A 16,171-nucleotide genomic window follows, 5' to 3' on the forward strand; every position below is an offset into this window, starting at 1 on the left:
CACAAGGGAGCACGTGCAGGTGTATGAATAACATTTAGATTCTTCCGACCTTTGCAGGATGAAGATAACAAGTCTGGACTAATTAAAATACGGCGCATAATTGAGTCAAGCTAAAAGCAATTTGTGGATTTAGAGATTTTAAAGAAGCGTGTTTTCTCAGGGATGAGGAACTATGCTGTGAGGCTCATTCTATCTGCAAAACAGAAACGTAGACATGCACCAGACGAGTTCAGTGTCTCTGTCTAACATCACAAGGACTTGATACGAATCAGATGCAACACATGGGTCATTTTGGATGCGTTTGTTCTTCACTTCATTACTGTATCCTCAGAGTCTAAACATGCAGCCATGTGTGACATTTATTCTTGGGGTCAATTCAATGTGAAGTCACCCAGAGACCCTGAGAATTCCTGACTGTTATTCTGTCAGGTTTCAGGTATGAAGTGCTTTGCACTAAAGTCCAATGTTACTCTTGCTTCAGTTTATGCAGGTAACAGGCGATCAGGTGTGTTTTCATCTGAAGAGTTAACATCAGGAACCCTGTGGACAAGCAGCACCTTTTGATCATGTCCTGCACATTCCTAAGTAGTATTCTGTAACAAAAACAATCTTTGAGCAGTCAAACTTTTCACTCACTGTGAATCTTTCAAAAGGCTGTTTCTGAAGCGCCTCGTTTGACACCAACATAGGCATGTGAAATGTAAAATAGTGAATCTTCTCGCTGATGGTCTGGTTTTCTAGGTCGAATAGTAGCGTAAGTATGAATATTAGTTTCAGTTATATAACCAGAAAAATTCCTCACAGGAGCTTTGATGAAATATTGCAATTTAGTTTGCTAAATATCAAAAAAACAAAGTGACCCAAGGACCAGTGAGCAAAGCAACCTTTCCCACCAATAAATAATGGATTTGATAAAGTAAACCCATATTAAAGATATTAAAAAACACCAAATTTAAGAGGACAAAAAGGCTCTTTAAGGTGCAACTAAAACACAAAAGACCTGCCAAGATATTTAAGATACGTACTGTAACAATCAGCCAGCGTTTGGCACCAACTAGACAGCAAAAACAGAGACGTTACGTGATACTACGACATAGTCGGATTCTGTAGCATTTAAAATGACAAATAATTAAAAGGTAAGTTATAGAGGAAAAAATTATCAACATGTATAACCAGAAAATATAAATACACAACAAAAACACTTCTTAAACACCAGACTAAGCAGATTTCTCTCATGCATAACACCTCCTGTGAGCGCTGACAACATGTAACAGCATACAGTATTATACAACTAGCATATATATTCAAAGACACTATATTAAAGTGAGCACAGAACACATCTAAAAGTTACAACTCCACCCCGGCAGCCATACTGTGACTCACTTTTCCTCTACTCACTGATCAGCTTGAAGTCCATTCTGTGCGAGTGCTTCATGGTTGCTAGTTAAGCCGGCCGCTCTGCTTCCACACTGACAGCTCAGTGACCGAGGTACACTTGTCCACATTTGAGCCCGGCGAGTCCTGTCTCTCCTGCAGCTGCTCCCTCTCTCTCTAGCTGTCTGTTTATGTCTCTCTCTCTCTCTTGCTCCTTTTCTAACTCTCTCCGGCTCCGCACTGTATCTCTGCCTGTTGCTCTTTCTCCCTCACCTGGCTCCTCTCCCTCTCTCCTTATCAGCAAACAATCCTCGCTCTCTCTTTGGCTACATTCACTATCCCTCTCTCTCTCTCTCTCTCTGTATCTCCCCCTCTCTCTCTCCCACCCACCCTTCGCTGACACCATACATAGTTCACAGCCATGCACTAGAGTTAGACCAGCAGCCAGACCACTCCACTGCACGAACAAGAGCCGTCATAATTCACACGCTCATATGGTCAGACTACAGACACAGGTGCTAAGTGATAAACTGTCTCACTCTTTCCTACAGTCTGTCATTGTCTCACAGAATCATTGATTTGGGGGATCAATAAAGTACTATCTTAATCTTACGTTGTAGATTCTGTATTTTTGGACAACATTATAACATTGCCCATATTTAAAGATAAGCTGACACCAATGTTTCCTTCCCGATAACGATAGCTAGACTTAAGTTAGGGGTCGATACCGAGTACCCCTCTGATACTAGTAAAACAATATACATATCAGTGGAAAAACACACTGCTGTAGTTTGTTATTATCACATGATAATTTGCCTAAAACCAGTTGATTTTTGGAGGCCGATGCCAATACAATACGATACGATATTGATACTGTATGATACAATACTGATACTGATACGTTACCGACGATACGATATGATACAATGCGATAAGGTACAGTAGGATACGATACGATACGATACTGATACTGGTATCGGTATTGGAAAAACTCCACCAATAATGCGAGAAGTAAAGTCACAGGGGGGTATTATGCTGTGTCACATTTTAAGACATATACATAATGTTACACTGTTGGATGTCCAGACTAAACGTGGGTGAAGTTTCAAATCTGTAGGTAAAAGTATTTTTTTTGCCAGGTTTCACACGCTGCACTTTGTGATGTCACAAAGTGCAGCCCCAGCAGGCTTTCGGAGAGCTGGCCAATCAGAAGAAAGTGGTCTTGTAGGGGCGAGGTTTCTTAAAGGGACAGAGCTGACTGAGTCGTTTCAGGCAGAGGCTTTTTTAACTGTAAATTATGCTAAGCTACTCCACAGGTATCACAGAATGATATAAGAAGCTTGAAATGAGCATAATACCCCCCCTTAAAATCGTGTGAAAAAACAAGCTACAAGCTATGTTTAGTGGCAAGAGTTGACTGAGTCATTTCAGGGAAAAATTATGATTTTTTTTTTTTTAACTGTGAATTATGCTAAGCTACTCCACAGGTATCACAGAATGAAATAAGAAGCTTGAAATATAATATATATATATAAATATGTCATATTTCTCCGTCACAGCATCTCAAATGAGAGGATGAGTTACTTTTCTTTATTTATATTTTATACTTTATTTAATATTTCTACAAATATCTTTGAGTTTTAGACTGTTGGGACCAATAAGACAAACAATTTGATGATTTTAGGCTCTGGAAAATCTATAGAACAAGCAATGTTGAGAGCAATTGTTAAAAAGGAGGTGGCTGTAACTGCAGTTTAAAGCTTTTAAATCATATTTATGTGTCGTGCAGTATTCATGTATGTTAATTAAAATATGTCTGCATTTGATTGTTACTTACAGCAGAAATACCCATTTGCAAGAAATGGTTTCACTTGCATTTTAAAGAGTGAGGTTCCCTTAAAAGGATGACATTCTTGACAAAATATGAGCAGTTTGTCAGTGTTACTGTACCTTTAACCTAATTTGAACCCAAGCTGTTCTTTGTCACAGCAACAGCTAGCTGCGTCGTTCTGCTGTTATCTGCATCAAAATATTATCTTGATTGCACCAGAGCTTTTGCAATAACATGGTATTTTTGTACAGTATATGCCTTAAAGTTTTATAGATTCTCAAGTGAAAAAGATGAGGTATTTTTAGCAGTGATGTCCATGTAAACAATATGCGCTCCAAAGATCCTTGAGACTTCCCTCCAGTATGATTCCCCACCACATCTGTTGTCAATGGCTCCTAAAAGCTGGCAGCAAAACAATGTACTATGGAGACATAGAGGAAGAGAGAAAAAGAAAGAAGGAAAGAAAAAGCACCAGTTTTGAGCATGAAGGATGGCTGCCTATTACCGAACTGCCTTCTTCCTTTTCAGCAGTACAGCAAATTGTGTTATAAAGGAAACGGGGTCAAGAGAACCACTTACACCACTCCCATTTATAGTTCACATGAATACTGTTAAATCCCAGTGGTCTTCTGTAGAGTTTTTCTTTGTACTTAAATAACTAAAGTTGTGTATACTTTGGCAATGAAGGAGGCAGTGAGAGAATGAGACATCCACTGTTTGAAGAACGATACAGATTCCAATAACCTATGGGATCAATTCATCATAATTTTGTCATGCATTACGTATGTGTGAGTGTATTTTTTTTTTTAGTTGTGCTTAAAAAGCTGGTTATTGTGTGAACTCTGTACTTCCTCTTTTTAACCACATTGTAATTGTTCAGTTCGGCCTCCGTTGTTTGTTTCATCAACTTTGATTTCTTGCTTAAACCTAATAATACTTTAAGATTATTATTACTTTTTTCTTGGCCTGATTGATTGATCAATACTACAAAGGTGAATATGATAAAAAAAAAAAAAATGAATGAATGAATACAATATTTGGCTTTAACCAAAAACATCGATATCGATAGTTCAGCCTATTTCAATCAATTGTCTAGTCTTAAAAATCGTCACAATGACATAATATCAATGGCTTTATCACGTTAAACCCAAAGTCACTGGCAGAAAATGCTCCATAAGAAGCTTGAACATAAGAATGCGTCGCACCATTTTTGGTGAAACAATTATTTATTAGTTGCAGATTATATCAAGTCAGTTAATAAATCTTTCTGCTTTGTGTTTTTTCTTAGTTTCTAGAGGCTGTACTAAGATGAACCAATGACAAAGAACCTTCAGAAAGGTTTGTGCTATTTACTCCTACAATGTCTACATGGAGGCTAGAGAGGTGAATTATCCTATCAATGCATATGTGCACATCAGTGAACAAGCACATTTATAGTTGAGCCCGACCGAAATTGGATTCATGACACCGATATCAATACCAATGTTTGGGGAGGAAAAAAACACAGATTACTGATATGGCGGCCAATACAGAGAATTTTTGAACAGGTGAATTTTCTGTGCCGACTTTGCATGCATCAATAAATATCGTTTAAAAAAAAAAAAGAAATTTATAATACAGAAAACACTATAATATATTTTCAACCAATTCTGGTGCAGAGACACCTGCTACATGTGCTGTAGACACATGCTGAAAGTATTGGTACCTATAGTGTCTGAGCACTGAATCTGCTAGACAAATAATATGATGAAACCATTTCTATACAACCTGACGCTTTGTTTTCTGATTAAAAACTGTCCCATATTTGTACATGTTGGAACATATTTACACTAATACAGAGATATATCAGTGATAGGCCCATATCGGCCTTAAGTTATCGACCGACCAATATATCGGTCATGCCAAAATTAAGAGATGGAAAAGCATATGGATAAACCAAGTGTGACAATAATTACATAACTGGACAGGCCAATGTCTTCACATAACATGTTTATAACTTAATAATTCTTTAAAAATACTGTGTTTTAGTGAACTAAATCCTAAAATATCCACCGTTTTATAGATAGCTGATATAGATTGATCGGAAATAAGATTTCAAACATTTAACAAAGACGAAATCCATGACACAAGTGCTTCTACCTACTTACATGTCTCCACCCTTATCTCTACCACTGTATTAAAGACCACACACACACACACACCACCTTGACCTTACCCTTGTGTTACCCAGTTGTCATTTTTTCCAAACACCAGTATTTGTCTTTATGGGTGTCAGTTTACCCTGACAACAAAAGCTGTCTTACTGACCTAGACGTGTGCCAAATGAACCTGTTAAATACCATTAATCATCTCTAAAACGTTCCTCCTGACCTGCTGCTGAAACCAAATGTCTGCTACGCTACAGAAAGACATAAGTCATTCACACACATCAGAGGAACCAGCGAAAATGCTTTGGGGTCATTGCGGTGGATGTGGCACAAGAAGGAGGCCTCAAAACATTCCACCTCTCAACGCTCACATTAAAACTCTAAGAATACACAGAGGTTGGCCAGGCGATTATCCTGTTAATCCATGAAAGCATCTGGGCCAGAGGCAATGATCGACTTAAGTTGTAGCTGCAGCCCCAGTTTTGCTAGCACTATACTGTATCTAGAATCAATACCTTATTAGGACAGGAGAGGAACAGGAACTGTATTCACCAAGGAAAACAAAAATTAACCTCCGTTAGTACAGTAAATAAATAAATCATAATTATGGGAAAACAAACAGGATCTATATCTTGTAATCAGGAGACTTTCCGGGTCTTGTAAGTGTGTTTTGTAACGACTCCACTGAAATTACGCAGTACACAGACACTGAGAATGTCGAATAAAACCATAGCAACATTTAAAGAATAGGCAGTATCTGTCCAACATACAAATGACTACTGGACCATCCATCCAATCCATCTGTACCAACCTTTGTAAAAGGTTTTCCATTACATGACAGGTGCGTTTTCACTTTGGGAGGACAAAGGAATAAATAAAGCCGCAGAGGAAATGTATGGAGAGAACAAAAATGCTTTTCTATAGAGGTGACACAAAGATGACCCTCGCCAGAGTGAAAGAATAACCCATTGATTTCTGGAGGAGGTAGACCACTTCACCACTGCTAGTACATTATGGCCCTATAGAAGTTGTCTATAGTGCATGTTGTTAATTGAATGGCGCAAGTGTATTTACACCGTGTTCAATCCCCTTTTGCAACTTCAACAGCGCATAATCTGGGCCTTAAGTAAGGTGGAAGGCATTAAGGGGTTGTATTGAGTCTTTCATCATAGGCATTGTAAATCATTGGCATGTATTGGAGGTAATCTAATCTTTATTTACAGATTCTACATAGAAATGCAGAATCTGTAGGCAGGGACGTGGATTTTAGGGATGCAAGTGTTCTGGTTTCTGTTTGTAGCACGTTTTTAGTCCCAGTTATATTGACCAATCATGTATCAGCAGGCTGCGGCGTATGCTCCCATCAGCGGCTATCTGACAATGATTTAGCTTCTTATTAATCTCTATAAACTGACATCTGCATGCTAACAGCTAACAATCTGTTCTAGATCTAAAATTCAGCTTGATACAAATTCCCTTGATGAAGTGTCTCGAAAGCAGTGTTAGATTTCCCGACTTCCTTGAATGCATCAGAAACGATCGATCTGACCTCCGTTCAACAAACGAGAAATACGGTTTGTTTTTCTGTAAACAACGCAGCACGCGGAAAAGGAAGTCTTGACTGGAAGTCGTCTATTGCTAACCGCTGGGTAAACCGGACACGCCCGACATGTTCACCGTTGTCCCCAGAGGCTATAACGTCATCAGACTATAGCTGATGGGATCCGAGATTTGAGGTGATCAAACCAACCCGTTCCCTTTATAAGCTAAGCGTTGCACGGATTCGCACAACGGCAACCTATAGCCCTTTGTTTATGAAGTCCCGAGCCGATTTCAAACTAAGTTTTATGCGTCAAACACGACACTAAACACAACAACATCCTGGATACAAAGTTGCACAAACAATTGATAGACACAAGCGCTTTGTCAGTGTAGGGTAGTTCATGCCAGTTACACTTATTTTTCAAGAGTGCTGTTAAGTTTTTGGGGTTGTATGCTTCACTACGTTACAAAGCATGTTCATTTTGAACTGAATTACCGAAGCTTGATCAAGAAAAAGCTTTATTATTAATGTCTGGGAGAATAAGGGCAGGTTGTTATGTTGGAACATTGAAGAGAGGAACAATACCTTAAAAGGTAAGAAAGCAATAACTAGACTTTTTCAAACTTAAGTCACACCTTCCTCGTGCTTCAGCATAATAAAATGTCTTTTACGACGTCTGATCAGAAAATTATTTTGATATTACAAATATTGACTTTTGGAAAACTTATGCCAGAACTTTCAAAGCCATTTGAAGTCAGCTAAAATTCAAACTTTTAATACTGCTTAAGCTACAGTACATATCTCTGTTATCATCTCCAGAGACATATGCCGCTTTCTGGTACAGTAAATGTCAAATGCCACAAACAAACAGGTGGTTTCTGTGTGTGCGTGAAAGGCAGAGGTGAACAGCAGATCAGAACCAGACCACTTTTTACATCAGTGATGTGGCTCAGCGGCTGTGGGTGGAAGTCTTAAAAATTAATGCTCTTGTGCAATATGTGGGTAGTTTTGGCACTAGGTTAGAGAGACAGAGAAAGTTAGACAGGGAGGCTCTCATGCCTGTGTGTGTGTGTGTTTGTGTGTGTGTGTGTGTGTGTGTGAGTGCCTATGAAACCAAAGTCCTGCCAAGACTTCTGAGCTGCTATGCGTGCGCGTGTCTGGCTCTATTCTGTTTCCTGCAACACCCATTAGAAGAGAACAAGGTGTCATGTTAAAGATATGTGCTCTCTCTCTCTCTCTCTCTCGCTGTGTGAGTGTGTGTGTGTGTGTGTGTGTGTGTGTGTGTGTGTGTGTGAATGTTTTCGTCCTCTGAAAGCGTGTCAAAAAGTTTTGTAATTAAAATAGCTAAAAGAAGCAAAACACAGAGAAGCAAAAATAGAAATGAATGTTTTTTTTGTTCCTGTGTGTTCATGTGTGTGCGTGTGTGCATGTGTGTGCTTCTCCTTGATCTTGCCAGAGACAGCCTGTCCCCTGGCTCACTGCCCGTGGAAATTAATGTCAGGATCGGCTTACGTTTAAGTCATACGTAACATCATTGTGGAGAAGGTGGACGGACAGTTACCAGCTGAGCAACTGAGCGACCACCCGACTGGTTGGACGATGAAGTCATACAGAGAGTAACGGAGAGGGAGAGGTGACAGCCTGATACGACTTTCTTTAATGCTTTCTCAATGCATCTCAGGGACAGAGAGAGCTGCTGCCATGTGGTAAATTAAGCACATTAAAATGTTTCATGGATGTGTCTCTGAAGTGGAGAGAGAGAGAGAGGATGGTACGAGGACAGTGATGGAAACAAAAAGAAAAGTAAAAAGGGAAAGGGCAACCGCTGAGATCAACTGCAGACGTGCTCCTACCGACCCAGAACCCGCTGCGGATAAGGAACCATGTGGGAAAGGAGCAGAGAGGAAGAGAGGACAGTGAGGCAGTGAATCACAGGGGAATAGTGAGAACCTTTCCCTTTCAGAATCAAACAGATGCAGGCTGTCTGCCCAAAGTCCCCGTCTCACTCGCAGTCCAATCTAATGCGTGAAACGGCTGATTTTCATACTACATGTATGAGAGGAACACACATTTTACATCAGAGACAATGAAACTGTCTTGGTTGGTGCAATGGTAATTTGCAAAGCTTTTTTTAAACACTGAAAGCTACAGACAAAACAAAGGCCCACAATACAGTTTAACACCCACCTTTCAGCACGGCGTGGCCGTTGGGGCCTTGGGGCACAGGGAAGGGTAGACTGGTGCGGGCACCGAGAGCGGCGGTGGCCTCTAGCAGAGCTCCTGTCAGCAGAGTGCACGCTGACGTCCTCTGGTCACAAGCACGGTAGAGCCTGCAAATTAATTAATTAAAACTCAATAGTCGTGTGTTCTGATGATTTGTCTCAATCCTTAAAACATCCTGATGTTAGTTTTAAAGGGGGGCCCTTATGCTAATTTTAAGCTTCATATTTCACTCTGTGATACCTGTGGAGTAGCTTAGCATAATTTACAGTTAAAAAAGTTTTTCTCATATGGTGCTCTGTGCAGGCCCTCATACAGCCTCTGCCTGAAATGACTCAGCTCTGTCCTTCTAAGAAACCCCGCCCCCTAGAAGGCCACTTTCTTCTGATTGACCAGCTGAGGCTGCACTTTGTGACATCACAAAGTGCAGCACGTAGCGTGCCTCTGCAGACTGAGCTAAGAAGCCTCGGGATTACTCTATCATACTTTTACCTACAGATTTAACCCACGTTAGCGTATGATTTTTTCCACTTTACTTTACTAAAGCATCTGCAGGACAATCTCTTCACCTGATGGACTAAATGGCCAACCTTGCTATTTGACATGAGTGGACGAAAAAAACACTACGAACCTAGCTGGATGAGATGTGTGGCAACTCCAGGTACTAAGGCAGGGGTTCAGATCCAGTCTCTCTGCGCTGGAGCTGCCAGTCTGCGACAGACAGAGAGACTCCCTGAGACACACACATCCAGGACAGGACAGCAGGAGCTTTTTGGCGGGATGGATCAGGTTGAGCTCCTCTCTGTCCGGCACATAGTGGGTGACCTGTTGAGGAAGTCAAGAACAGATGATCACTTGCTTTTGAAATTCTACTAAAACTTTAGGAGATTTTGAGGATTCATTCTGGGTCGTTTTTCACCTAACAGACTGTTATGCAACATCTGAATCAGAGGTCATTGTCATCCTCTCCTCTGCTGTGGTCATTATCAGAAGCAATTTCCTTTTGACGGAAGAGAATTCAAAGCGTGAAAAGAAAGAATTAATAGAGAGAAATACCACAGGAAGAAAGGTGGGGAAGGGATCCAGACGGAGAGATCCGTAAGTTTATAGAGAGGGAGAATAATAGGATGATGGAGTAAGAGAAGGTGGGAGGTGGAAGAGAAAGAAGAGACGTCAGTCAGCTCTTAAAGAAAAGCCTCCCTGTCTTCCTGACGCAGTCTTCTTCTCAGAACAAAATCCGGCTGATATAAAAGAAAATGCCTCTCAAACACGATTGACTTGTTCTGCGTCCTTGGGCGAACCTGCTTTATGAGCTCCCCTGGCAGGAATTTCAGAGAAAAGCCATTACGGAAACATTTTGCGGCACTGTAAGTGGGCACTAATGCTTTTAAGCTGGGCTGAATAATATAAAATAGGACAAAATCAATGCTGTTGACAAAGGGGAATTACGACAGTGAAAGTTCGTCCAGGAAGGAAGTAGTTATAGGCCGTCTATCCCCAGGTTGTTGGTGTACGTTTTTGTATTAAATCCCTCTCACTCTCTCGCTAAAAATGTCCTAGCTGGCAGCGGCATGGCACAAACACACAGTGCATGGTTGTCTCAGTGGGACGGGTTTCCTGCACCGGGTGTAGCCTGGCTGTTGTCAGATCTGAGCCCATCCCGAGGGAGAGCAGCCCGCACGTTCAGAGAGCGAGAGAGCCGTGTAGATCGAGGGTGAGACGTTCAAAACGCACTCGATGCGAGACGCGCCGTATTGACCCGCATTCCAGCTTATGACTAAAAGCTGTGGACACTTTGGACGACGCTGAAAGAAAATAAAGTGTGATTTAACAAGACAAATAGCCTCTCTTTCCTTATCTAGAACATTCAATGAGTCATATTTCTGGTTTAAGACCTCATTTTTCCCATCAGCATCTGAAGACTGTGCATGTCCACTGCACAGACAGAAAGTCTGAGTGTTTTTTTCCCACTAATAATACAGACAAACAGCAAAAAGTTCACTTGGCCTGGGTTATAAAAAGCACCCATTCATGTGTTTATTACTCTACACTTCGATGGACAGTTTTTTTAGGTAATTAAAGCTGGTTTAAATGATTTCCTGATGGGAATAAACAAATAAAACCCAAAGGAATTATGGGTAAAGAAGTATCTCTGTTGATTTTTCATTGTGTGACAAAGCAGAAATATTGACGGCAATAAAAAAACTGCTACAGGGAACTCTGTATTGTGTCTCTAAACTACTATGCCTGACTGATTCAATACTATTAACAGTATTAGGGATAGACCAATTATCGGCGCCGATATTCGGAATTTTGACGCATATCGGCATCGGTATGTATTATTAAAAATTTTGACGCCAATATTTTCACTTTTACTGCAAATGAATATCGGCTTCAAATATCTGTTATCGGCCTCCTTGACTACTAATAATCGGTATCGGTATCGGCCCTGAAAAAACCATATCGGTCTATCTCTAATCAGTATCAGTGTCATCAGTAAAGGAAACCCCAACAAATTGTACTAACAATGAGGGAGGCTTTCTGGTTTGTTTGGACAGGTGAGATCACGCATACTAACTGTGGCGCGGACCAAACTACCAGACCATAGCCCGCCAGAAAAGATGGGTCTCAGTCCGTTTCCAAACGAACCGTGGTCATGTTCGATTCAGGTGACAGGACTGTAATTGGACTTACAGGAAGCAAACCAAAACACTATGCATTGTGGGTTGTTAACGGATGCTGACACTTGCAGAGACAGACAGACAGCAGGATGAGTAGAGGGCAGACGTGAGGGAGCGACGATGGCGAGGGCTCTAATAGAAATATGGGCTCAGCAAACAATTTCACAAACGCTTGTGAATACGGAGGTATTCAAACTGTTCAGTGAAAAACTAAAGGAGAGTGGAACTGTCCCACATGGAAATTCTGACCAATCAGAGAGCAGTTTCCTTGCGCATCAAAACTTTTGGTCCTCTGGTAAAAGCTGCCGTGTGAACACAAACCAAACCCGAGGCAAAATGCAACACTGAAACAAATTAGTCTTTGATTCAGATCAAACAAACAGACTTCAGGTGTTAAAGCGCCCTAAGTTAGTTTCATCTCCTGTGAAACCTTTTCTTTCACATCATTAACACATTTTACCGACACATACAGATCAATAGATTAAAAGAGGTGACTAATGCAGCACAGGCAGCTGTGTGTACAGTATGTGACTATCTCAGCGTGTGACAGTGAGTCTGACATCAAAGCAAAGAATGTGCTCCTGCTTTTGATGGACACAGAGCAGCTGTCACACACTCGCACAAACAAACAAACTCATCCTCACATTTCTGGGGAAACATACGGAGAAACAATTAAAATGCACACATGAAACAGCACAGTAGTATGTGTATATACACAAACAAAAGTAATGGTAAAAAAAAAAACACTACATGTTTGAGAGGGTTTATGTAAGAAAAGAGAGTTTGTGTCTGATCCTGAGGATCCTCTGATTCTCAGGTTTCACAGATGTCCTGAGACGACCCATAAATAACAAGGACGGGGTGGAAAGGTACTCTTGTAGGGTAGAGAATAACATTTATTTACTTGTTTTAAAACCAATTAAAGGGAAATAATTAAATAAATCAACTGAATTTCCAATTATTTTTTTTAAATCTCAGGGTAGAGAATAATAACTGTTCTCAAGCGGGCAGATGGAAGATTACTTTATTGTTTCCACAGTCACATCAGATTGAGGGCAAATCTTTATATAATAAAAAGTAAACCAATACCAATAAATACATTTTCTTTCTTAAAAGTGGTCTTGACAGATAGCTGTAAAAGTCTGTGCCACTCACACGGCTCTGTTTCTCCTGTTACACTGTGTGTGTACAGGAAGTGCTGATGCCTTAAGCTCAGTGAAGGTAGATTATAACAGAGGCAGAAGCAGCTGCTCTGATTACCTCTGATTACAGGAAGTTATAGTAACTTCATAATATTACACCCATCTCAAAATTAGACTGTCAGTCACTGTAACAATAATAATTATGTTTAAGTTTACAAATGAGTGAGAAATATATAGTTTGTCTTTTAAAGACATTACGGATGATTGTATTTTTTTTCTCGATTTGTTGGTTTGTACACTCATGGTTTCATTTCCAGCCGACAGCTCGTATCCACAAAAAGCTCTATAAAGCCTCAGTAAATCACCTTCCCATCACCAGTGACGGACAGACGCAGTGAGCTGGTGAACATAATGGAGCTTTTAGCAGCTAGACAGCCTGATGTTTCCCTCGGGAGCTGGTAGGGACCAAAAACGGAGCTAAATATGGAGGTTTATAATGGACCATGTTGTTGATACACAACGGCAACTGATGTTTTCTTCATACCTGCTGGATGGTGAGAATAAGCAACTAAAATATAGCTGATGACATGTTTGTGTTTTTTCACAGATTGTTTACATTGCTCTCAACTGAGCTCCCTATATATAAAAGAAATTGTTTCAGGAAGGTGTTTACATGTCTGTTAAAGTATGTTAATTAGTTAGCTATGATATACTCACTGGAGACTTGTAAGTGTGTTGAACAGGTTGGGAAACACCTTGAAGAAAAGCTGTTTTTGCCACTACACGTTGGTTGTTGTTGTTGTTTTTTAACACAATTTAAAGGGGCGGTATCATGCTAATTTCAACCTTCATATTTCACTCTGTGATACCTGTGGAGCAGCTTAGCATCATTTACAGTTAAAAAAAACTCATAATTTTTCTCACACTGGTGTTTTGCGCAGGCCACATACAGCCTCCGCCTGAAACGACTCAGTGAGCTCTGTCCCTTTAAGAAACCCCGCCCCTACAAGCCCACTTTCTTCTGATTGGCCCAGCTCTCTGAAGCCTGTAGAAAAAACTGTGTGAAACCTGGCGTTCGCAGCAGCCTGCAGACTTAGCTGAGAAGCCTTGGGATTACTCCAACATACTTGTACAGATTTGAAATTACACCCACGTTTAGTCTGGACATCCAACAATGTAACAAAGAAAATTCCCAGTAATCAGCCAGAAATCACCCCATACCAATGGAGGACAGAAGCTGCATCCAAGCATCAATATTTCTCAACATCTCTGCGGGAAGAGTTTTGCCCCTGAGGTTATAGTTAAAAATAATCGAAAGTGAAACAAGACGCCAGAGCTTTTTGTTGCTATTTATAATTCTATCTTTTAATTTAACAGTCAGCTTCTTGTTCAGCCGGTAAGAAGGCATCACAATTAAATAATGGGGTGTGGTTAGGATGATTTGGCGCTTGCTGGTATCTGAAGAGAGTTTTCCCTTCTCCAACACTGGATACAGCACATCATAACAGTGAACCAATTAAACCAATACTCTGATATATAACGAGCTCTGACTTACATATTACTGTTAATCATGCCATGTAACCTTCTGTTATGAATGAGTTTACTATAAAGTCCCATTAGCGCCCCGTTGGGTAATTTCTCTGCCTGGCAACAGCCATTCTGGGAAGGGATTAGCACGTAGCGCTGTGGGGCACCGTGCAGATCTACTGAACTTTGAGCTGGAATGCGCACACAGGAAGACGCGCACACACTAAAATCCAGACATACAAACGCACTCTGACTCACGCTTATGTCGTTATGCGTATCATACCAGACACATACAGTATGTTTGAGCGTACAGGACACTAGAAAGGCTGAAGCTGGTTCCCCGAAATCCAACCTCCAAACTCCTCGACCTCTCTGCTTTGATGTCTGTGGCCCATCACACACACACACACACACACATATTCCCACACTGACACCATCTCCCCATACTAACACTCTCTGTCCATCATTCACACACACTCCTCTGCAATTACTCGGAATATTCTCCAGAACTTAAAGGCCGTCGCACGATGCAATGCTGCCCAGCTGTCTGTGAAATGCTGCAACGTTGTGTGTGCGTGTGTGTGTGTGTGTGTGTGTGTGTGTGTACATTTTAGCCTCCTTCCAACTACTACCACTGTGCCACACGCACAAATAAACTCTCACACGGGATTTCACAAATCTTTTCAATCGCACTCTGCTACCCACAACTTTCTCTCCCACGAAGCGGACATGCAAGGATTAGAAACCCATCGTTTCGACTGTATTCTACTTTTAGAAGCATCACGGAGGGTCGAGGTCAGCCGAGGTCACCGGGGGGGTCAGCGTTAAAAGAACTCTGTTATTCTGGTCTGTGGAGGTCATCGCAGAGACGTCAGGCTTAACCCTCGCTTCACTGAGCGAGTTGATTTTGGTTATTTTGATCCTAAAAGGTTCATTTATAATACTCGGGTATTTTCGTTGCAAGGTTGAAGAAGATTCAAAGGTCTTTTGCTTGAGAACAAACATCAGTGAAGAAATCAAAACCATTTCATGACACATGAAGCTGAAATACAATTCAGTTTCATGCATGTTTTAAAGAAGTTGTGGAAGACGTAAAGAAACAGGATGTGGTTTACATCATCTTCACATCCAATGAAATGCCCCTCCAACTTAAACCTTTTAAAGATTGTCAGCCAAAGATCAAAGGTTGTATTCTTTGAGAGCAAGGAAACTTGAAGGTGACGTTTTTATGACTTTTTTTATGTAATCAGTGTACAAATACACATTATATACTTCCCCATTGCTCCCCGTAACTCAAGTAACAAAGAAATACATTATCAATACAGGTGAAGACTAAATAAAAATAACAGACAACAACCATATCGACCTTAAAGGGCCAGTTAAAGGGCCATGCTATGATGGGGAGCTAATGGGGAGCTAATGGCTCTGTGCCTTTGGAGGACGCTATCCACTTCTCCAATGGTCCCTGGAAAACCTTCGCCAGACTACGTAAAACGCATCATCTGGCGGAGGCCAGGGAGCTCCCTGATCTACACTTCCTCAATCTCGGACGCCCGCCTCTGATGTCATGTCTCGTTCAAAATTGTTAGGTTTGAAATGTAGACTGTGGACCTGTCGTATTTTTGGATTCCGTACCGCTCTGAGCCATTGCCTGCAGCGAAAACGGTAGTTCACTCCAGCGTCTCTCCCTGGGCCTTTCTCCACAG

At 41.0% G+C, this 16,171-nt stretch overlaps 1 protein-coding gene across 2 annotated transcripts in view; it reads right to left on the reverse strand.

Annotated features, from left to right (window-relative positions):
• Window positions 1–16,171, reverse strand: part of plce1 (phospholipase C, epsilon 1) — a 74,609-nt gene that overhangs the window by 38,025 nt on the left and 20,413 nt on the right. For both annotated transcript variants that reach the window (XM_069664383.1, XM_069664382.1), the window contains 2 exons: window positions 9,747–9,940; window positions 9,083–9,225 (listed from right to left, as the gene is read on the reverse strand). In XM_069664383.1, the coding sequence (XP_069520484.1) occupies window positions 9,083–9,225; window positions 9,747–9,940 (337 nt within the window). The remainder of the gene's footprint in view (window positions 1–9,082; window positions 9,226–9,746; window positions 9,941–16,171) is intronic.

The sequence above is a fragment of the Semicossyphus pulcher genome, unplaced genomic scaffold (assembly GCF_022749685.1).
Source record: "Semicossyphus pulcher isolate SPU_LCO1_2020_fin unplaced genomic scaffold, fSemPul1.0.p SCAF_16, whole genome shotgun sequence".
Lineage (NCBI taxonomy): Eukaryota > Metazoa > Chordata > Actinopteri > Labriformes > Labridae > Semicossyphus > Semicossyphus pulcher.